The sequence below is a fragment of the Filicampus tigris genome, chromosome 12, assembly GCF_054856515.1.
Source record: "Filicampus tigris isolate MCC_2025a chromosome 12, RoL_Ftig_1.0, whole genome shotgun sequence".
Taxonomy (NCBI): domain Eukaryota; kingdom Metazoa; phylum Chordata; class Actinopteri; order Syngnathiformes; family Syngnathidae; genus Filicampus; species Filicampus tigris.
Genome location: NC_141228.1, coordinates 6,529,160 through 6,552,769, shown reverse-complemented (window position 1 = coordinate 6,552,769; position 23,610 = coordinate 6,529,160). Strand labels below are relative to the sequence as shown.

General features: G+C 41.9%; 1 protein-coding gene across 1 annotated transcript in view; it reads left to right on the top strand.

Annotated features, from left to right (window-relative positions):
- Positions 1 to 23,161, top strand: part of kank3 (KN motif and ankyrin repeat domains 3) — a 32,054-nt gene extending 8,893 nt beyond the window's left edge. Inside the window, exons 2-12 of the mRNA XM_086048243.1 lie at positions 10,175 to 10,250; positions 10,810 to 10,896; positions 12,084 to 13,862; positions 14,959 to 15,055; positions 15,206 to 15,433; positions 15,543 to 15,633; positions 15,985 to 16,204; positions 16,745 to 16,891; positions 18,847 to 19,043; positions 20,136 to 20,237; positions 21,461 to 23,161. Coding sequence (XP_085904369.1) covers positions 10,860 to 10,896; positions 12,084 to 13,862; positions 14,959 to 15,055; positions 15,206 to 15,433; positions 15,543 to 15,633; positions 15,985 to 16,204; positions 16,745 to 16,891; positions 18,847 to 19,043; positions 20,136 to 20,237; positions 21,461 to 21,520 — 2,958 coding nt within the window. The 5' untranslated portion in view covers positions 10,175 to 10,250; positions 10,810 to 10,859 and the 3' untranslated portion in view covers positions 21,521 to 23,161. The remainder of the gene's footprint in view (positions 1 to 10,174; positions 10,251 to 10,809; positions 10,897 to 12,083; positions 13,863 to 14,958; positions 15,056 to 15,205; positions 15,434 to 15,542; positions 15,634 to 15,984; positions 16,205 to 16,744; positions 16,892 to 18,846; positions 19,044 to 20,135; positions 20,238 to 21,460) is intronic.
- The last annotated feature ends 449 nt before the right edge of the window (positions 23,162 to 23,610 follow it).

Genomic DNA, 23,610 nt, shown 5'->3' with positions numbered 1-23,610 from the left:
CCACTGCCCCGTCGCAAAAATGACGATGCGCCCGTTTTTACGTCGAGCGCAGGCTACCTTCTGTTATCAAATTCTCGGATGAGTCGAGCTGAGGCAACTTCGTTTGCCGGAACGCCCAGAGAGGCGCAATATAACATTAGGTTTTGATCTCAACTGATTACCTGCACTGGTGGCTAGTGGAGGTGTCGTCCTTCTTTTGTCAATGGTTGGCTGGAATTGGCTCCAGCTCCCCGCAGCCCTGAAGAGGACAAGCGGTATGGAAAATAGATGGATGAATGTAATTGCCTGAAATGTTACTTTAACATCCGGACAGACTTTTTGTACGGTGAACATCAATTACATGCGGCGATCACTTTTTCACATTATGATTCTCTGTTTGGGTTTTTAATTGCAGTGATTTCTAACACATTTCTAAGTGAAGACAAGATGACTGGAAACAAAAACGTGATTCTTGCGGAGGAGGAATTATATTAGATTTCTCGAGGGAAATGTACATTGTTCAGTCGGGATGGAATGTGGGGATAACATACATTGAAAACATGTTCTGAAACATAACTTTAGACTATTCACTTTGGGTTACATGTGTGGACTTTTCAACTTTAACTTTGCCTACAGAAAACCCTTCTGTTCATTGGCTCCTCATGGAAACGTGTCGCTAGTGGAAAAGCTTCCCTGCCCTATGAAGTCATTTCAGAAGGCTGAACTAGGTGTTAACAGTGCTACGTCAAAGAACCGAAAGCCAACTCAAGCACTCTCACAATCATATTTAAGTTAATTTTTTTTGCTTTTCTGTTTTTTTTTTTAAACATGTAATCTGAATGTTTTGCTTTAATCTTATTGTGTCAAGGGGGGACAAAAATCCAGCATCTCCATTTTAATATGAGCAAGACAACGTAAAAGATTGAAATAAGCGCAGAATAGCACAAATTGATGCGAATATTTATGTTGAGGAAGTTGATACAGTTTTATCTGGAGCAAGACCTTCCTAAAATGTTTCATAATTGAACAAAACCATTAGTATTATTTTTTTAAAGTAAAATCTCGGACAGAGGTTTGAGGTATCAGTTGTAACTGACTTAACAGTGTGATCATACTGGATGTCTGCGACAAAGGAAAAGACAACACAAAGGTCAAACAAAACGAGAAACCACAAGAAGGTAACTTTGCTTTTCGCGCGGCTGCTTTTGTTTAGTCTGCCCACAAACCTTGACGTTTGCAGCAAACTGTTGAGGGTCAACACAGTCGAGGGAAATCTCTTCCAGATTGTAGTCTGTTCCGATGAACCAAACAGGCTAAAAAGTTAAACTTGTTACAGAGCCAATTAGGCTAATAAGTAGTTATCATATTACATATCTGACGTCAGTGACTGAGAACACCAATTACAGGTTGAGCGAATTAGTCCTTTCTGCAAAACTCAATTACAAAGCGCATCACTTGTTTTTTATCTCCACAGTGACAAAGGTGTGTACTTGGGATGTCTACCTTGTCATTATTCCAGCCCTTCCATCAAAGACTTGCTGCTGTGCTATAATTGTCGCAAGTGAAGGAAATCACACATATCTGTTGTTTTCAAGCAGAAAATGCCGCTGCCATCTGCCCCCTTCCCGTGGATGTCAGATGCAAACATCTGTCGGCGCTACTGTTGTGAAGAAGGCTCAAATCTTGAAACGCAACTCTGTTGAGCAAATACCTGGGTCAACGCAAGACGTTTGACTTTTGGTGTGTGCTCGCTAGAAAGCACAAAGAGCTGAGGCGAGGGGTGAAAAGGAGAGAAAACATCCACCAGCCAGCCGTGGGTATTTGTGTTTCCATTTCAGTTGTTACGAAGATGTTTGAGAACAAGCCTGTGAGTGTGTGAAGGGAGAACCAGGTGTGCTTGTTCCAAACCGCAACGTGACATCACCGATGTTGTATTTGGGGAAAACCACATTTTGCGAGGCCTGCTTTACTTCAGAGAGGCTCTGTGCCTTCCAGCATTGGGACGTCTTTAGCAGTCTGATGGATGGCTGCTACTGAGATGCAAACTGAGCTCTTTTTAGATGAAAAAGGATGCCAGGAACGCCATTGTCCTCAAAATGACAGACACAATGTTGCTATTCTGAGAAATAATGTATGTCTCGTCAGCTTTGGTTCCTGTGGTAATACATATTTTGGAATATTGCAACTTCGATCAAAAGCCACAATGCTGCTTCGCACTGCCTTTGGAACCTTTTTCTTCATTCCCACTAACACAAATATAGTTTTCTTGCTTGAAATACACCCTCATGATTTAGTACATTGGTAAATATTTTGGCACAATCAAACAGCTTGTTAGGGGTGGAGAAGCTACGTATTACTTTTCTTGCCTGTCCGGAAGTATTTGACTTTTTCTGCAAGAATCAGGCGACAGAACAGGAACAACAACGAAAAAAAGATGCTGCAGTGTGACATCTTGTCATACCTCAAATGAAGAATTTTTAACTAAAAACTGCGTGTTTTGCCACTGGAAGCCCCACAATTTGAAAAGACTATTTTCTAGTGTCCGAGTCTGCCATCTGCCCTGAGAATCATCATTTTGCACCTGACAACGTCCCTGCGTTAAAGTACTGTTAAAAGGTAGTCAACCCCAAAATGTTCTTGACAATATTTTGTTCTATGTAGCCCCATTAGTCTAAGCACAGCAGTTTGATTAATATTACGTTTGTGGAATATGAGTCAAAGAGGAAATCAACCCAAATATATTTTTTTCAAGAATATGTTCTGTGCTGCAAGCCCACTAGTTGAAACAAGGCATTCTGATAAATATTGCGTTTGTGGAATAGGAGTTAATCCACTCGTTTTTAGCCATCTCTGGGAGCGGCCATTTTGTCGCTTCTGTCGACTGAAAATGACATCACTACTAATCCTTGCTTATACCTTGAGCCCTGGGGTAGTTGTGATGTCATTTTCAGTCGACAGAAATGACAAAATGGCCGCCCCCGGAGATGGCTAAAAACGGGTGGATTTTGTTGCCTAACTCATATTGCACAAATGCACTATTAATCACAAAGCTGTGTTTCTACTAGTGGCCCTGCAGAGAACAAATTCTTCAAAAAAATATGTTTGGGATGATTTCATCTTTAAGTAGTAAAATCCCCCCATTTTTGTCTATGTCAGAGGGCGGCCATTTTGTCTCTTTCCGTCGACTGAAAATGACATCAGAGTGGGTCAGGGCTCAACTAACAACCAATCATGGCTCTGCTTCAAAACAGGTGAGCAGTGATTGGTTGCTCCAATTTGTTGAAGAAAACAATTTTTTGTCACTACTTGAACTTTTCCACTTGTCCACAGCTTTTCTCACGTAGTCGACAAGTAGATGCCACAACATGGTGGCAAAGCACCTGTTTTGTCTAAATGAACCACTTTACCACACTTCAACACAGTTCCTTGACACCAAGATGCAACAAGATGGCTGCGAATACTTGCTTTCACCTGAGCACAAAAACTGGGAATAACTGAGTTTTTTTTCAGCAAGTAACGGATAGCATCGCCCCCCTCCCCACCCCACTCCCCCCGCTAAAAAGAAACAAAAATGCCGATACTTGAATGCATGGGCTCTGCATTCGATACACTCGGCGGATAATGGAACTTGTGTCTAACTGCCCAGCTGGTTCTCAAACACTCTCACCACACACTGGTCAACTTTATTAGATTGACCGTGCGACATTATGAATCTGGACACAGTTGTGAGAGAATGAACAGGCCTTCTGCTCTGAAGGAAAACAACGAGGCCTCACAAAACGCGGCGAGAGTGTCGCCACCAAAGAGGCATAAAGCTTCATTGTTGAGCCACAATGTGCTCGATTGTGCTTGCTGGACAATCTGGAAGGAAAAGGGGGGGGCCTGCATGCGATGTTTCAAGTCAACCTGACTGTGGTCGAAGCACACACGCAAGCACATGTGATGTATGCAGAAAGGACGGGAGGCGGGAAATAGCTCCTTGTCGTCTCCAAATGTGGACTGTAACTAGACCGAGGTGACAGTGTTTACAGTGGGGTCAGTCAACATACTGTACGTGATGATGAGCCATCAAACCTTGGAGCAAAGCTCTTTTTCATGACCGGGTGTGCTGTGGTCGTGCTGGCTCTATTTGTTCAGCGCTCACTCGTTTGCTTGTCTTTTCTGCAGTGTTTTCCTGCTGCCTTCAGGAAGCAGCTTTCAGGACGGCCTGATGGGCTTCCTGCCCGCTACTCCTCCTCCTCCCCAACACTCCACCACTTCCACCCTGATTCCCACTGAGAGACAATGGCAGGTCTCCTGCAGGGGCATAGAAGGTGGGCGGGAGTGTAGGAGTGGGATTTATTCGGGGAAAAGTGGACTTCCCTTCAGGAAACTGCACATTTCTGTCAAAGCAGCGTGAGGCCCCTCTGCTCTTGTGCATTTACATGTATAAAGACGTGAATTAAATCTCCTTTTGAATGAATTTTAGATCCTCACTTCTACGAGGGATTACGATTGGGATAACATGGCTTTAGGTTTAAATCGGATGAGAGTAATAAACAAGCCAACGGGTGACAAGAAGTGGATGTATTATTGGCCTTTTGTTGTCGGGCATATATTATAAATGACTTAACTTTGTAGTCATAAACGGTTTATTTTGGATTGAATTTTATTTGTGTGCAGATTAGTGCATGAGGGGTTTCTCATGTCAAACAGCTAAGTGGTAAAAACGGTTGCCTGTTCAGGAGAAGGACATCAGCTTTAAGTCCCTCCGCCCCTCGCCAGGGTCGCTCTTTTGCCCTGACGTCTCTTTTTCGGGAAAAAGGGGCGGCGTGGGGAAATGAGGTCATTGTTGCAAAACATGATCCCTAGACCCAAAGCAGTACATTTCCTCTTCCATGAAAATCTGGACGACCCAGTATGTTCTCTTTTTGCCTGATTGCATCTCTGTGAGGACATGGGTCTGTGCAGCTCATCGCAAGTTCCCACACCACCTAAGAGGGGAAAATATGAAACGGCGTCAAATGGGTGCTCTTTATTGGCCATATTATAGGGAATTTATTCTTGTAGAACTACTAATTCAATTGCACTTGGATAAATCTGCTTGCTGTCTGTCTGTTTTTTTTTCCTAGGTTCAATAAATACGATAGATGAATTGGGATTGTTAAATTTCTTGTTACCGATGCAAGTTTGTAGTGTAAAGTATGAAGAGATTGCTGCAGGTGACGAAGCAAGCCATAATAGCAAGCTCGACAAAATTGGAGCTTAATCTTGATTTATACACATTATGATAAAAAATAGGACTGCAATGTGGCAAATATTGATGTTAGGCTCAAGGTCATATCTTGCTGTAATTTTGAGTCTAACTTGAAAGGGAAGCTATAGCAATAATTACAGAGATGGCATTTGGCCACATTTCTCTCAATGTCGGTCAATTCAATAACTTCTTTTTTTAATTTTTTTTTTCTTAGTCGCTAGGTGTGCGTCTGGCTCTTGCCCAAAGTCAGCTAAATTGAATGCTCATGCTAACAGATTGTGTGCTGTTGGCAACAGGTGTAAAAGTGGTAGAGACAACCATATCCTCGCTGTCCTGTGAAAACACTTATGTCCATTTTTTTTTTTCAGTGCTTTAAGTAGCGCTGATGCATTTTCCAGTGGAAAATGTGGACAAGCGCCACAAGAGCAAAATGAAGTTTGAGGTAATCGAGTTTTAACTCTCAGTGGAAGACAAGTAAATATATTACTCCAGAGTTCCAGAAAAGAAATCACTCTGTTTGGTTGAAGCCAGCAATCACATAATGGCCATGTTTTGTTAGATTTATCTTGTCCTGGGTGCCCATTCTGCGTCACAGTGCATTTAAAACTCGGGATAGCACACCTGAAAAACTGCTCTAGAAGAAGCCAATTGCAAATGAATGTCACTGCGCAGAAATGAACCAGATGTAAGCAAATAGAGAGATGAAAGGAGTTTTATTATAGGTGACTGGCTCTAAGTCAGCCCTTAAATCATTCAGACGCTTCAGAATTGCTTTGCTCAATAGACACAACATGTTGCGATTATATTTGTTTCTGGCATTTCAAAAATGTTTACTTAAGCAAAAAAGGTCTTTCTGTCCCAGTTGCCTCATATTTTCCCTGCGTCTCCTCGTCATGGTTGCGCACAGCGAGCCGTTTGCCCCTGCCTTTTAAGGCCTAGATAGACCAATCCGACGTTGGCCAACTGTGACCGACGCTTACCCCCTGTGGCGTCAGGCCGGCTGTTGGCACATCACGCTGGAAAAATACACCACTGCCATCGGCGGCAGTAGTCACTGTTTCGCATTGTTAGAAAAATTCAACCGGAAAGCTATTGGCCGGGGTCGGTTTATAAAAACGTAAACAATGCATTCAGCTATATTCTTCGCTCACGATGAACTCCCACGCAAAGTAAAACCTCACGTTCTTGACAAGGTATTGTGAAATACTTAAATTGGCAACCCTCACTCTTGTCCTTGTAAGAAGATTAAGGCAGCTGAGGCGTGCTCACTGTTTTTCCGCATTTGTCACTTCCCGTTGGTGCTCTGAGCGCTGATTTGCTAGCTAACAGCCAATCAGCGTGACCAAATGTCACGACTCACAACAAGGATTCAACATGCTGAAACGCCCACCAGACGCCTCCTGACGGGTGTGACGGTGGTCACTACACCAATCAGACGCCACGACACTTTACGACCTCTGACGTCGTATTGGTGTATCTACAGTAGGACTTTAGACGTCTGTATTTAAAGATGCAAACTAATCCACTACGATTCATCCCCGTTTGCTTCTGCTCCTCCCAGAATGGACAAAATATATTGCGTGGCAATTTAGCGCATTTGGTATCATCTTCCACAGCAGTTGAGCTATCAAGTTTGCAACCATTTTTGCAGACGAAACTCTTTTTATAAATCAACCTGTTTGTCAGCAGGACCTCTGCTGGTCCTAACCAAGTACTGCACTTTCATATACATCTGCCTCAATTGTTTCAAGAAACAATTACAGCGATAAATTTTGCATAATCAACAGAATTTCGCAACTAACAATCAACCAACAAATCGGTTACTATGCCCATCCCTAAAAAATACCATGATTGGAAATCTACATAGTTGAGCTAATTGAAACTACATGTTGAAAAGACTAAAAGTGTTTTCTTTTATTTAAAAAAAAAATGCAAATTTTTGTGTGTACTGCCTACCGGTATATATTTAAAAAAAAAAAAGTTGGCTTAATTTGGGCTGTCCAGCAAATGTGAGTGTACAATTGTGTGTGGGTTTCAACTGCTCACAGCTCAGGGTGTCGAGGGAAAAAATGTAGCTTCACCATGCACTCTGTAATTTGCTGCCTCTCATTAAAATCAGACAGGAGTTTATTTGTGTGCGTGTGTGTGTGAAGAGTAACAACAGTCATGTGAGATGAGGAGGGGGAAGAGTGTGCGCTGGTGAGAAAAGAAAATTCTTCAATGCAATCAATGTCACTTGTTGATGAGGGCAAAAAGTGAACGTAAATCAACAAGCAACATTTGGAGCAGAATTAAAGAAAAATGGAAGCTTTTATTTGGGGATTTTTTTTTTCTTTCCAATAAAATTGATGTCTTTGAAGATGAATGGGAAATGAAATTTGTCTTGACATTTTAACATGAAGTTGTATTGTTATTGACGGAGTGCTTATTACTGTACAGTGAGAAAAAGTCAGCACAACCCGGCTCAAATACCAGATTTGTGATATAAAACAAACAAAAAAAAAAGACTAAGGTATTATTTCAAAACTTTCCACCATTAAATAATCTGTACAACTCACTGGGGGGAAAAACATTGGAAGTCTTTGAGAGCAAAAAGAATACTAAATATATACAATAACTTGCATAAATATGCACACCCTCAAACTAACAACAGCATTCAGTCTTGTTGGGTCGGAGTCTATCAGTACACCACATCTTCATGTGGCACTATTTACCCACTCTCCGCATCTGTCAGATTTTTGGCATCTCCATTGGACAATCTTCTTCAAATCACCCCAGATATGTACAATTGCATTCGGGTCTGGACTCTTGCTGGGCCAATCCAAAACCTTCATCATCTTCTGCTAAAGCCAGCTTTTGCTGATTTTGTTTGTGCTTTATGTCAGTGTCATGCTGAAAGATGAAGTTGTTCTTCTTCAACTTTCAGGCAGAAGCCTGACGACTTTGTGCTAACATTGATGATGGGTTGGAACGGCTCGTAATTCCCCTCATCCCCCTTAACGATGGTCCTAACACAAGGTGAGCAGCAACAGCCCCAAAGCGCGATGCTGCCACCGCCTTGCAAACATACTTTTTGGAATTATGGCCAAAAAACAGTTGCAGCCACATTGACATTTCTTTGAGGTTGTTCAATAGCAATGGTGTATTTTCGTATGTCCCTGCTATGATAGTCTCACACTTAAGCAATTTGTGGCACCAATGAACTAACAAGTTCCATGAATCTGACCCAGTTAGATACAACGGTTACTGCTTGAAGAATCAGTGGAAGTCTTCAAGCATGTTTGTGATTTAAAATCTCTGGATGTGATGTAATTGCCGGTGCACTTAGTGGAAAAACAAACAAGTAAACAAAGCTAAAGCACGAGTTGAAACGAATGTAGTACAATTAATTGCTTCTGTCTGGTTTGCACCAAAACACATGGCCTGAGGTCTCACTGTTGAAAATTGTGTGTGCGTGTCTTGTTTCTTGTGCTCTGTACTGAGACAAGAAACAGACCAACACACTGAGTAGGAACAGTCAGTAGCTGATAAGACGATAGTGTGCAGAGACTGCCAGAATTTACAACATGTTTTATTGTTTTCCTTGTCCTCTGGGGAGTATTTATGAATTAATCAACCATCCAACATTGCCCATTAAACCTTTTTGAGTGTCTTGTCTTCTGTGGGCTTTGTGGCTTTTACGTTGACAATAAACTGTCTGAGTTGACAGCTGTGTGTGTATTATCAGACGTCAGTCAGATACAAGGACGACTGGCGTGTTTCAACAGCAGGTTGTAGGAATGTGCCTGAGGCTATGAGGAAACACATCTGTGGGTGTGTGTGTGTGTGTGTGTGTGTGTTTGAAGCTAAATGAATGACTGCATGTACTTAAGGTTCTGTGTGTGAGATGCTTCTGAATGAGGAACTCCACATGTCGTCATAAATGGGGCATTTTGTCATTATTTGTCATGTTCTATCTCCTTGTCAAGGTGCTGATTGGTGAATGCACAACAATACTTTACTGTAACGCATGCTTCTCTGTCATTGAAACGTATCCCAAACAACTACACATTACAGTCTAGTTCAGCCGGTCATAGTACGGTTTGGAACACCAGCCCTAAAATCTGGCTCGTGTTTCGACCATTGAAAGACAATTAAGGCTGTAACGATAAGATTCTATCATCACTTCATTTCTCACTTAGTTCGATTTTTTTTTTTTTTTTTTAAATAAATACATATACATATATAAACATTAATAATAATAAAAAATAAACATAATATTACACATATACACATTTATTTATAAAGAAAATGTATCTTTTTAATAATACTATCATATATTTATAAAAATATATTTAATAAAGTATCATTTATTTTATATAGTCAGAGTAGAGTTTAGTCTTCGAAGAGGCATTAACACGTTGAACGTGACTTGGGGAAGTTCTTTTTAAGCGCTTATGGCAATTAGTCTGGGTGATGTTCACTATGTGAGTTCCATCTCTAGTGTGAGGCAGCCAAAATGTTGCCATTGAGCAAGGGTCTTCAATCCTGTTCCTCAAGGTCCACTGTCCTGCCTGTTTTCCATCTCTCCCTGCTGCAACACATCTGATTCAAATGATCAGATAATCAGAGATGGCTGCAGAACCAAAGAGAACAATCCTGATCATTTGAATCAGGTGTGTTGCACTTGATTGAGCAGAACTACCATTAGCATTAGCCACATTTTTTTTCTCACTCTGGTCAGATGTCAGTCACCAGAAAAAGGAGTCACGTGACATGCAGGGGGAAGAAGCTTGCTGAAGAAATCTAGGGTCGTGATATTTTCTCCTAATGTTTTATTAAACTTAAAATAAAATAGTACCGTAATAATAACAGTAATTTTTTTTTTTTAACTCACTTATTCCAACATTGGACAAACAGTTAAATGAGCCTTTTGGTCGTATTTTGCCATCACTGACTCAGCCTTTCCTTCTTTTGTAGGGCTGTTGAGCAGAGCAGTGGGAACTAGCCTGGCCTGGACTCTAGCTGCATGAATTCTACATTTGGCCTGAGCGAGGTGAGTCGGGAAACATTAGCCATCAGTTTGCATTTGACAACAGCCATGCTCAGCACTGCCTATACCATGCATCGATACCTGCAGTGGAATGCTATTGTGTCCGACGGCACAAAGAACACCCAAGTAAGAGGTCAAAAGATTGACGTACTGTATTAGGTGATGTACTAGTGTTGAAAAGGAAACAGCTGAAATGGGAGTTAACAAAACATTCTATCCCTCTGATGAATTTGTTTGCATTCAGTAGCAGGTGGTCATACAACATGGAAGAAAGGAGCTTTATGAAAACACAGACTTCTTTGGATTTTGCTGAGTAGTTTGGTTTCATTTTACTTTACAGGTTCCCTGTATAATAAAATGTGGATAGAACAGTTAACATTTGATGGTCATGATGACGTGTACTGTAAAATTTACAGTAAGTAGGAAGAGAGCGTGTTTGCCTTGGAAGCGGCATTTTTTTCCTATAAATCAAAGTAAGTAGGGGAGTGCTTTGGACATGACATCAGTTTTGCTTCCTTGTCACTGATGACAAATGCAATCCTGTCTCTATATGTTTTCTTAGCCAGGTGTTGTTTGAGGCTGTACCGTGCTGAAAGGCCCTCCACCTGAAAGATGACTCAGTCAGTGCAAGTTAACCCAAAACTGCCTGGTAAGTTAATCAGAGCATGTTCTTCAGTAGAATAAAACAATCAAAATCTCTTCCTCATTCACCTGTAAATAGAAATGATTCTTTCTCAGGTTAAGCCGTTAAGGACGGGAGCGCATAACCGTGTTTATACCACTCGAGCCGGGAGCGCTGTTGCGCGTTTCTCCCTTTAAAGCCGGTAGAGCGTATACGTCATTTTCTTTTTTTAATCCAATTCTCGGTCTCTTAGCAAATGTAATGCATCAGAATATATATGTGACGTGTCGTGAGTTGTCGGAGGATATCCGGAATTTTTTCGAGGAGTAATGGCGGCACAGTCGTTCGCGGGAGCTCTGATACAAGTCACGGCAGTGATACAGACGACGCACTTGCGGATTTTAAGGCCGTGAAACCAGCCAACTGTGATATATGGTAAAGATTTCAACGTCTTTGTAAGAGAATACAGCGTGGTAATAACCACTCGATTTTAAAAAAAAAAAAAAAAAAAAAAAAATTAAAATAGTGCTTCACTTGCATCTTTGATTGAAACTGTAAAAATGAATAAACCCGGGCCTGTGTGAAAGCCACACGTCTAAGCTCTCAAATTCTTTTGGAATTATGTCTGCTACAGGGGCTGAGATATTAATTATTTTGCAGGTGTTGAAGTTCCGCAAACATGTCAGGTTTTCAAGGGTGACTCCAAAGACAACCGTATGTTTTAGAGGGATGTCTCACGAGGGGCTTCAGGCTTTAATGGGTTGATACATGAAACAACATAATAACATTCTTAACCGCCATGTAATTGTGAACAGAAGTTAACCGCTGTTAGTCATACACTTGAAAACATAATGGAGAATTAACAACACAATAAATGAAAGAAGCTATTTTCATTAGAACTATTAATTTGTTGGCTCGTAACAAAATAAGATCATAAGCGGATCAAGTGTACTTCCTGCAGAGGGTGGCTAGAGAAACGAATAGGGCAAAATTGAGAAGGGCAAAATTAGAGATCAAAATCATACTAATTCACCGATTACAATTGATAAAACATCTGTAGTAGTCGTATTAACTGTATTAGTTTAGTTTTGGATCTCATTATGGCGTAGCAAATGTTTTTGTTTTTTTTGTGTGTGTGAAAGAGCTTTTTGTGTGTATGAAAGAGTTTTAGCGTCTGCCATTGGGCTCAATCACATGTCCAATCTTCCTTCCAGATTTGGCCTCACCCTTTCTCTACTCCAATCAAGAGCAAGTTGACCAGCCGGCGTCTTACTCTGTCCAAACGCCTTATGGCTTCCAGCTCGATCTGGACTTCCTGAAATATGTGGAAGAGATAGAAAGTGGCCATAATATCCGCAGGGCAGCTGCCACATCTCGTCGTTCCGGACGAGGGCTCAAAACCTCTCAGAGATGTGTGGGGGGGCGCACCGGTGGCTGGACTTCCACAGAGTCTCTTTCCTCTCCTGCTAGTGAGGATGGCAGGGTGCCTCCCCTTCCACCGCCAAGAAACCGCCTTGGCTCTGCACCCTGTGAAGTGCTTTCTCTATCCCCCGTGGCCCTCTTCGGTGTCCCCCCACCGTCTGCCGGTGCCAAAGTCCCACCCCCTCCACCACAACGCAACCCTCGCGTTGAGCGAACTCTCCTCGAGACCAGCCGGCGGCTACAGCAGGAACAGAGTCATCACAATGGCGCTCGATTCCAGCTTGCGGATCCTCCCAAGCAGCTGTCCACCTCTGCGTCAACTCAGCTTCCGCAGAGCAGCTGGACTAAACCTAGTCCTCAAACCTCTGGACTCAACACTCCTGCTGCTGGCACCGCTGTGACCCCAGTGCCTCCCAGCCAACTGCAGACAGTTAGAGAGCAGATGGCTACAGCCTTGAAACAACTGAAGGAGATGGAGGAGCGAGTTAAGGGTGTTCCGGCTCTCGAAAAAGAGGTGGCTGAGCTTCGTGTTGAGAAAGACATGCTGTTGTTAGCACTTCAGGAGAAGAAAGCAACCATGGATGTGATGCCTCAGCCGCAGCTGGTAGAATCCTCTACCCAGACCGCAGAGTCCCCCCAATCCTGCCCTAATGTCCAGAGTCGATTAGGTTGCCCAGCCTCACCTGGTCACAAAGGCCATGGAAAATCTGAGGAACTGAAAAAGCTTGCTGCGAAGTTTGAAGGGAAGGACGAATGTGTTGCAGAATTTCCATCCAAAGTTGTATTGAAGGCTCCTGGCAAGCCATCTGTTGACAAGAAATCGGTGGCTGTGGGAGATGATCAGCCCATCGACTCAGTTGTTTTCTATTACAGGCACAGCGTGAAAGATGCCGCTGCGGGAACTGAGCTCCAAGTTTGTGAGAAGGGCACGGGAACTGAAAAGCCTGTGCTTCGTGAGGAAGGAACTCAGGTCAGAGCAGAGACAGGGGAGGCTGAGGTTTGGGTTATGGAGTCACTCCTTGGGATGACGTCTGAGGCGCAACGTGAGATGGACACCTTACAGGACACCATTAAATTCCAGCAGGAGTCCATCACGAGTCTAGAGAGCCAGCTGAGCTCGGCGGACAAAGATCTGGGAACCCTCCGAGCACAGATTGAGGAGATGGCATTCAAAGTCACGTTTGACAAGGGAGTTCTTGCCAAACCGCATGCTAAGGATGCCCAGATCGAGACTACATGCTGTACCCTAAAAGACGTCGCCGTTTTGTGCTGCCCAGCCGTGATGGATGTGTGTGTGGGTAAGAGCGTTCCAGCAGACCTGATCGAGCAAGGAGTCCAAACTGATGCTACAACGACATCAGAAGAACCGGTATCCGTTGTAACGGCCACCGTTGGTTGCCAGTACGAGAACATGCTTGATGACAAGACTGAAGAGCAGAAAGTTACTGTGTTAAAGAAGAGACAGTTGACCATAAATGATTATAAGATCTTTCCAGAAGAGGCAGTCGATATGTCTGAGGCGGGAGAGGAAGGCCAAGTGGCCATAACGACACCCGACAACATCAAGACGGGTACCTTAACATTACTGGAATTATTTTTGCAGTTGATGGGTTTGTAAACGTGTTCTGTTACCCAGATAGTTCTGTTTATTTTCACCCAGAAAAAAATAAATGTAAGCGAACCAAAATGCATTAGAGCACACCACGAGAGATTGCACTCTTCTCTTGTTGGTCACAAAAATGTAAACAGAAAAGTTAGTAATTAAAATAGCTCTACTTAAAACCGCATGGAGTGTGAAGTTGACAACTTAATTGTTTATGCATACTTGATCAGACTACAATACTCCAGCAAATAGCCAAGTGCACTTTGAGGGGACGTCTGGAGCAAATGATCCTCATTCACGCAGTGAAAAGACATGCTGCTACCAGACGATATATGACTTTACATGCTAAAGCAAACGTGTCCATTCTCAACGTCGCTTGTCCTCAGTAAGGTCACTGTTTTTTTTTTTTAATTGCTCAGTGAATTGTCGCTACCTTAAAGTGGAAGTCAACCCAAAACATATTTTTTTCAGAATATGTTCTATGCAGGCCCACTAGTTGAAACAAAGAAATATGATTAATATGAAATATAAGTTAAGAAGCAAAATGCACCCACTTTTAGCCATCTCAGGGGGCAGCCATTTTGTCACTTCTGTCGACTGAAGTTGCTCAGGGCTCAGATAAAGACCAATCACGGCTCACGGCTCGGTTTTCTGATGCTGAGCCATGATCGGTCGTTATCTGAGCCCTGAGCAACTTCAATGTCATCTTCAGTCGACAGAAGTGACAAAATGGCCGCCCCCTGAGCCAGCTCAAAACAGGCGGATTTCTCATATTTCACAAACGCAATATTAATCAGAATGCCATGTTTTGACTAGTGGGCCTGCATAGAACATATTCTGGAAAAAAGTGTTTGGTTTGACTTCCACTTTAAGTAACAACACCATAAACTACGACAAGTGAACTACACCTCAAACCCAACTGTAACTTTACCCCTGAACAAATGTACCACACAAACGCCTATGTTTTGAGCAAAAAGTCTGTTCAACATACACGTCTTGTCTTAAAGTGTTGAATTCTTAGAACTTTTATTATATATGATGCTTTCATATTTTGTTTTGAACAGAAACAGGCATGCTGAAATCAATCATGAAGAGGAAAGATGGTGAAAATCGGACAACAGGCAAGAAGAGCTTGCAGTTTGTTGGCATTTTAAATGGAGGGTGGGTGTTCTAGTTACAATACCTGATTCTATTGCATAAAGAATGACAATATAATGTTTTTTTTCCCCCACTAATATTAGCGGCATTGCTTGAAAAAGTAAAGAAGCCAAGCGTGAATTTGAGAGGTTTCATTGTATTTATATTCATTAGGTATGAATCGACATCCAGTGAGGAAGAGGAAGATGAAGAGGAAGAGGAAGCGGGAAGCTCCTCTGAAGAAAGTGGAGAGGGGGACTGCTTGGACAGCAGTGAGGAGGATGAAGTGGATCTGGAGGAAGAGACGTCGGAGGAGGAAAGAAACGTCAACCTGGATGAGAGCGACACTGACGAGGAAATTCTGAGAGCACCAAACGGGTCATCTGACGGCATCAAAGAGAAGTGCGTACTCCACTGTTGTATCCGTTTTGAGTCACGCATCGCTCACAAGAAATTGGTCAAAACAACGGCATATGTTTTCATGAACAATTTAACAACTGTTTTGTTTCAGGTTTGAACTGAGCTCCAAAATGCGCGAAGCTTGCCTAATTCTCAAGAATCACCTCAACGATGACATCCAAACACTGAAGAGTAAGGAAGTGGTGCGTCCCTTCATTGCTTCTTTGAATTTTTTCAGTTTCTTTCTGTCGTTACGACCGAAGGTTTATGTGAGCGGTGTTTCATACTCTGTTCCCAGCTTCAACACTTCAGACTTATTACATTAAATTCAGAAATGGGAAATGAACTGGACAGATGCTAACACCCAGTGGGTCGGTTTGGTAGTAAATTCAGAAATGGGAAATGAACTGAGCAGATGCTAACAGTGAGGGATTCTCTTAACACCCAGCGGGTTGTTTGGGCGTTCGGAACCATCCACACGTGCACACTCAAACATTCCAAGCTTTCACATGCCATTCTCATTCAGAAAGTTGTGTTGCCAAATGTATTTGCAGCTGGCCAGCACTCACATGGTCCAACTCGAGTGGTTCCGCGTTTCCAGCGCCAAAACGGCTCAGCCTTCGCGGGTTTCCGACTACCTGATGGCGTTCTCCGAGGTGTCCGCTCTGCTGCTTGAGCACGTGGTCAACATGACCGATGGCAACGGCAACACCGCTCTGCACTACAGTGTCTCACACTCTAACTTTGGGGTGGTGGAACTGCTGCTGGACACTGGTCAGTGGTCACAGCTCTCCTTAGCGGCTGCCCTGTTATGTTGTCGGCTAAAGCTCAATGATATTCCAAGCAAATGTTGTACTACAAGCTATACACTCCCCAGACACTTCATTAAGCACTCGAGCAGTTGAATGAAATCCTGTATGAAAAATTCTGCTTTCCAAATAACTGGAATAGCACACACATGGTGTAATTACTTGGTGAGCCATACATAAGAGTGAAGTAGGCAATATGTGGCACGCTGGCCGGACTTGGCTGATATTGGCTTCAATATGGCTAAAATTCAAGACCAATATTTTCCTTCTTTTTTTGACCTGTCCTAAACGTACAAAATTGAGAAACTGTTGGATTTCTACATCACAGCAAACTGCAACTGAACATATACTGTATTATTGTTGAATTAATAGCCTTCTGACAGTTTCAACAACACTGACTATTTCATTTGTAATGGCAGGGTTTTTACACTGAATCTCTGAGTGTATATAAGATTGCTTGCTGTTGTTATCTCAATGGCATTGACGAGACATTTGCCTGTTACAGGCATGTGCTGTGTGGACAAGCAGAACAAGGCGGGCTACACGGCCATCATGTTGGCTGCTTTGTCCACTGTCAAGGAGGACGACGACATGTCTGTGGTCAAGAAGCTCTTCAGCAAGGGCAACGTCAACGCCAAGGCCAGCCAGGCACGTGACTAGCAACTTAATTTATTACACTTGATTTTAGCCTTGTTCAAAACAACACCAACATGGTTCCTGGAGTCGGTGTTGGAACCATGTGACTTGACATGTTGAATAGCATTATTATCTGTCATCAAGATCCCAATCTCTCCAGGAGTATCTGTATACCGTGTTTTCCGGACTATAAGCCACTACGTTTTTTCCTAGGTTTTGAACATGCGACTTATATTGTGCATTTTTCTTCCACCGCTAGGGGCGCTCTAACCGTAATGACAGTACAATTCAATACAATACATTTGGCATGAACAGGATGTGACTGCAGGTAAAGGAGTTCAACAGGCGAGGGCGCTATGCACTAGGTTATGAATTGTGTGATATGTGGAAGTTAACTGACAAACTGGAGTGGCAGCGGGCAGTGAAATGAAGATGAGTACTTTATTTTCTCTTGGTGCCGTGTTAAAAGGCACTGTTAGGAAAGAATCTGTTCAGGTACGTATATGTAGCGTACATTTACAGTTCAAAATCGTTCTGTAAATGCATTAAATATCAAATTTTTCAACATAGATAGGTGCAGCTTAAATATGTTTTTGTCATATATATTTTTTTAAATAGAGGGTGCAGTTTATAGTCCGGAAAATATGGTAGTCTAGTTCAGGTTTCCAAATATCGCTAATTGTTCGGAGGTGGGACTGAGAGGTCCGTCGGTACTTGACCCGGTTAGCGACGGTTACACTGATGGACGAAATCCCGCTTCCGTCAGTGCTTAGTCCGTCATTTTTTGAAAGTTTGTCGTCATTCACAGCAAAACGGACATCCGTCAGTGACAAACCGTCGGACCTTCCGTCAGTACTGACGGAATGCCCACCTTAAGCCCAGGTTATCACACATTTAACGGCAGAGGTTATTTTTCAGTCAGACGGCAGCCTAGTAGCCTTTAACATATTGACAGCAGAAACTGTTATGCTACGTGACCTTTCCACGGGAAATACTTAACTTTGGCAAGCATAAGTTCCATTGGTTCCACTGTCGGTTAAATGTGATCAAACATATGTGTAGCATAGTGTCACAAATGAATCAATTGAGAATGTTTGTGGTCTTATCTGTTCGGAGGATTTAATCAGGTTGTGAACTGCATGCAACAGAGACGCTCACAATAGGAAGTCATAAGACCGTCTGGCGTCACGATCCGGACTTTAAATCCAATTACGGATGCTTGTTGTTGCGCTGAGGAGTGACATCGCATGCAGAGAAACTTTATGCTGACAGGCTATTTATAATGCACTTTTAATTAGCCACACACAGTTTTCCATTTGAGAGCTCACAAAATTGCTATTTAAGAGGGGAATCAACCACTTATGACGAGCTTTTGGCTTTTTAGAACAATCTGTATTCTTTCACGACAGCACTTCTTAAATCATTCACTGCCAGACATTTTCAGACCCCCTTTTACCCTAACGTTTGAAAAAATGTGAAGAAAAAATATATAGATAAGTTCCTCGGATTGAATGGCTGGACTGTGAAAAGACAAGTAAATTTGTCAATGGCAGTGAATGAGTTAATGCTAAATCAGTAATTGGATACAGAAGAAGCAACACCCTTCAGGGTGAAAGAGGCATGCTTGTTTTTGGAAGGTCAGTTTTTGGATTCAGTTAACCAGTGTTAGCAGAGCAAGCATTGTCTTATCTTAAATCACTGTAGGCAAACAAAAACCAAACATAGCTGCAAGCATAACTACACTGTCTACTCTGGTTTGACTTTTAATTTCACTCATTCCCACCATTTGACACAGTGATAATCCAGGATTGTATAAACAGAGATGTGCTGTTTTATTTGATGGGGTTTGCGACCTAGCTCGACTTGATTGTTACGCGCGTGTTATTCGTCGACCCAATGGCGGTCGGCGTAGGGTCAAAGTTTTTTAAAAGTCCCGACGTGTATAAAATGTCTTATTCTCTGTGCAGGCAGGTCAGACGGCGCTGATGCTAGCTGTGAGTCACGGCCGCCAGGAGATGGTAGAGGCGCTTCTGGAGTGCGGCGGTGACGTCAACGTGCAGGACGACGAAGGTTCCACGGCGCTGATGTGTGCCAGCGAACACGGCCGAGCTGAGATTGTCAAACTCCTTCTGGAGCAGCCTGGTTGCGACATCTCCATCGTTGATAATGTGAGATACGCCTTCAGTCACGCGCAATCAACGGCAATTCTATAACGCTTCAATGCTACTTGCCCCCGTCAAGCCATACAACTACACTCCTCTCAATGATTAGACTATCATGGAAAACCATTTCAATAGTTCATTTCATGGAGGAAAAAAACGAGAACCCAATTATTATTTTTTAAATGTACTTACAGTATACCAATCAAACGAGTGGTTATTGTCAAAGAACATTTCCTTTAGAATTCCTTACTGCTGTGCACTGAACAGAAATAATTTACAACAAAAGCCAAATTGTCGTGTCTCTGACAAATGCGTGCTTGTTCCGAGCATGCCGACTGCCGCATCAGAGCTAAAACCACGTGACCGTGTTCACATCTGTGATTCAGCTTCATCTGTAAACAGCTTGTCGGAGTTTATTCACTCGCCTCTAGTTTTGTTTATTTTTTTGATGCTTTTATTTCCATCCAGGAAAGATCAGATCACTTTTTTGTCTGTCTTTACTCAACCCCAAATTGTGCTGGTGACAGGACACACAGTGAGGGACTTAAGCACCCACAGGTGACAAAAAAAACAAAAACTCTTAACGAATGCACATGATTAACATCATGTGCATTAGTTAGACATTGATGAAACTGAGGATTTACTAAACAACCCTTTCAACCAACCAATGAATCAAGACAAAATCCTTTAAAAAAAAAAACAAAAAAAAAAACATTTTGAAACCTTTTAAATTAAAAGATTTAAAAGATTAGTCAGGATGCTTGGGGAAAAACGTCCAGACAAGCCGACATTTCCGCACTGACGTTGAGCCAGAATGAGTTGGCTGCTGCTGGATTGTGTTTCATTTGTGCACAGCTGGACTGAGGGTGGGGGGAACTCCAACTCCACATGACAAACCAAGACTGAAAGCAACGTTGCCCTTTTGAGTAACCGGGTGTCACTCTTGGTTTTGAAGTTGTCTTAATTAGACATTTGTTGCAGAGAGTGCGCAGTTTAGAGGTGATTGTTCGTTTTGTATATCTAACTGAAGGTCGCAGGGCAGCTGGAATCTATTCCAGCCTTTGCTAATCTTTTTGTTCTCCTCCCGTTGGACTGCAGGATGGCAGCAACGCTCTGTCCATCGCGCTGGAGGCGTCTCACAACGACACTGCTGTGCTGCTCTACGCCCATATGAACTATGTAAAATCTCCGTGTTCTGTGGTAAGTACACCTCTTCATTTGCATACTGTTTGTCCACATACAAAGTTGTAACAGCACGTATCTTGCAAATTTCAGGCAATAACGAACATGAATACTTACTTTTCAGTGTCTATTAGAACACATAAACCATTGTGCAGTGCTGTGCTGCCCCCTTTCGGCATCATCATGCTCTTGCAGTCTTTTTTTAATTTTATTTTTTAACTACAGTACCACTTATACACTGCAGTGTTACCAGGTTAGTGATTCCCAACACGGTGCCGTTCCATGAGAGGTCATCAGGGGTGTCATGGGAAATTATCCAATTTCACTTAATTTGGCCAAAAAAAACGATTGATTAATTACAAATATTTTTGTTCACCTATCTATGTCAGAACAATGAAATGCTCTCCCATTAGATGGCAGAAGCTGCAATAAACTGTGTAAAGAAATTCAAGTCACTTATTTGAGATGCTGTAAATTGTGCAACAATCACAGATACTGTAGTTGTTAATTAATTTAACCAAGTTTTCAATTTACCACTTTAGAAAATGTAACTACAGCCGTCAAATCCAGCCAGGCCGGGATAATAGTAAAATACATTCCTTCAGATAACACAAACGTAAATCACTAGTCAGTTGCACTCCACTAATTATGAGGGGCCGCCCTAAAGCCAAAAATGTCAAGAAAGATTTTTTTTTTTTTGTGTGCCCAGTCTAGCCCTGTGTTCAACTAAACAAAATAACTTGCATAAAAGGCAACTGGTGATTAATTGTACCTTCTGCTATGTAGTGCAAAAGCATTTACTCTTTCTGCCTGTCACTTTTCACCCTCTGCATGTACAGGTACGTAAACATTATTTGTAGTAAATGAAAACTCATTACTGTATGTGAAATTAGATTATTTCCCATGGCTCACATACAAATCATGTATCAATTCTCACTGGATTTTTATTGTTTTAAACTTTGTCATGTTAAATTGCTATGTATGATATTTATTTATGCACAGCAACTCTATGCATACACAAGTAACATGCCCAATAAATAAAGTTGGGTTTAGTAAACAGGCCAAGATTACACACTAAGTACATTTGTGAGTAAACTGAGACAAGATCTTCACTATTTCGGTGTACAGTACATTTTGTGACAATTTTGTTAGGTGGAGTGCTGTCAGTTTTTTTCTCATGGAAAATCAATGCCTTGGCACATTAAAGGTTGGGAAACCCTGTTTGACATTTTGTGTTTCAGGGAAGCCCAACGTCTCCAAGGAGCCCGACCAGCAGCCACAAGTCATGGCCGGCAGAGTAACCCGGCGACAGCAGAAAAGCAACGCGAACTGGACCCGGGCTGTGAAACGCTCCACTGGAATTGGCTAAAGTCTCAATGTATTTATATATTGTAATATGCCCTGCATTTAAAGTATTGTTAATATGAGAATATTATTTTTCCATAAAGATGATGAAAGTTATATTGTCCTTGACTAATGAGCTTCTTGCACGTCAGGGGGTTACAGGAGACTGTATTATTTGCACGTCACTAACATTTTATACTCGCTAGGCAACACGCGGAGGATGGTCTACATCTACTGTATGACACTGCCCATTTCAAGTTGAAGACTATACTGAAAAACTTAGGACACTACAATTCCTTGAGAAAATTCATGTGAATTCTGCGAGATTAAGTCGCTAAACGGAAATGCCAAAGAACACGATGCAGTACATCATACATATATGATGGCTGATGAATGTACCGTTTAAATTTTTGATAAATGATCTTGGACGGCCCAAAAAAAACAAACAAAAAAAACCCCCACACATATTCACAGTCATGGAAAAAGTTTCGACAATCTTGTTTTCTTCAATTTCTCTTTCATTTTAATGTATGTAGTCACGTATTGTGACTAACAGATGGAAAAGAAAACATGCAATACCTAAAAGCACCATTTTGCCAAAGCTATGATGAAAGAACTTAAGTGAGTTTGGTTCTATCAACAAACCCATGAAAAATAGCTCTATCAGCTTTTAAATAAAACTCTTATGAGGTACATTTGTTGTCATTATATTTGTCCAAACAAATGTACCTTCAGTTGTGCCGGCCAGGCATTTAAAATGAACTTCTATGAAAATGAACCCTCTAATCATTTTCTCCATTGTTTTGCCCCGACTGTGCCCATACTTGTTTTACTGAAAGTTCGGTCAGAGATGTCCCACTTTTCAGGAAGTCATCATGGCTGATTATGAAGAGAATAGGAAAAATGTAAACAAAAAAACAAAAACTCATAAACTAACTCCATCCAGCAGCCCGTCTTGTTTCGACATATATGAGTTTGAAATAAAGCTTGAAGCATTTGCTTACATTTTCTAGCAGAGTTGAACTGAGTAATATAACATTGTTTACGGTTTCTAAAATTGCACACAAACATTTTGAGAGGAAAAAAAGGAAACTATTACAGTACTATACTTCACTCACTTGACTTCTGAGCAGATGGGAGTGTGAGTGCAGTCTGTCTCCATACTGTAGTCTATGTGTGACGTGATTGACTGGCGACCAGTCCACGGTGGTGCAACTGTACAAATAAAGTCTCTTCTGCCACAAGTCATCAGGGGTCAGTTCCAGCTCCCCGTGATGCTGGACAGGATGGTGCGATGCGTTTTGTAGAAGTTTCAACGTTACATAGTTGGGGTGTTACTACGATCCAAATGATAATGGAAGTTCGATGAACTTAGTTACTCTAAACTGCTGGTTTAGTCAAATGTGGATCAAATGACTCAAGACGAGTGGTGCGAGTGTTGCCTTTCAGTCTCTCCCTCCTGCCCTGATCTGTGAACATTCTCAGCTTCACTGTCGGCACTAACTATCTATATATTTTAGGATTCATTAATAAAACATCAATACGCAGAATATAAACCATATGTATCTCTGTTGGAAATAAAGTTACCTGAAAGTTTCTGCAAATTGTGTTTTCTTCAAGTTGATATATTGTATGCTACACATATCTGATCTGAAATGCTGAATGAACAAACACGATTAGAAAGATGTATTATTCAATAAACTACATTTAGTTACATTTTATATCATTAGGACTTAATGAATCATCCGTTCATCTTGTGTGTGACTGCCGACAGTCACACTTCACCCTTGAGGCGCCCTGGGGACCATAAATGGTCCTTATCTGCATTCTCCTTTTTTCAATAGTCCACAGATCGTTCAGTTTAAAGGTAAACGGAATTTGGGCCACATACCTTTTGACAAGCTGTTCTTTAAAATTACTTCACATCTCCTATTGCAAACCTAATATAAGTAGGAGATTTTCATCAACTCTACAATCGCATCCCTTGGGCCATTTATGGTCCTTCTGACTCCCATTATAACACACAATTTTTAATATACTATAAATC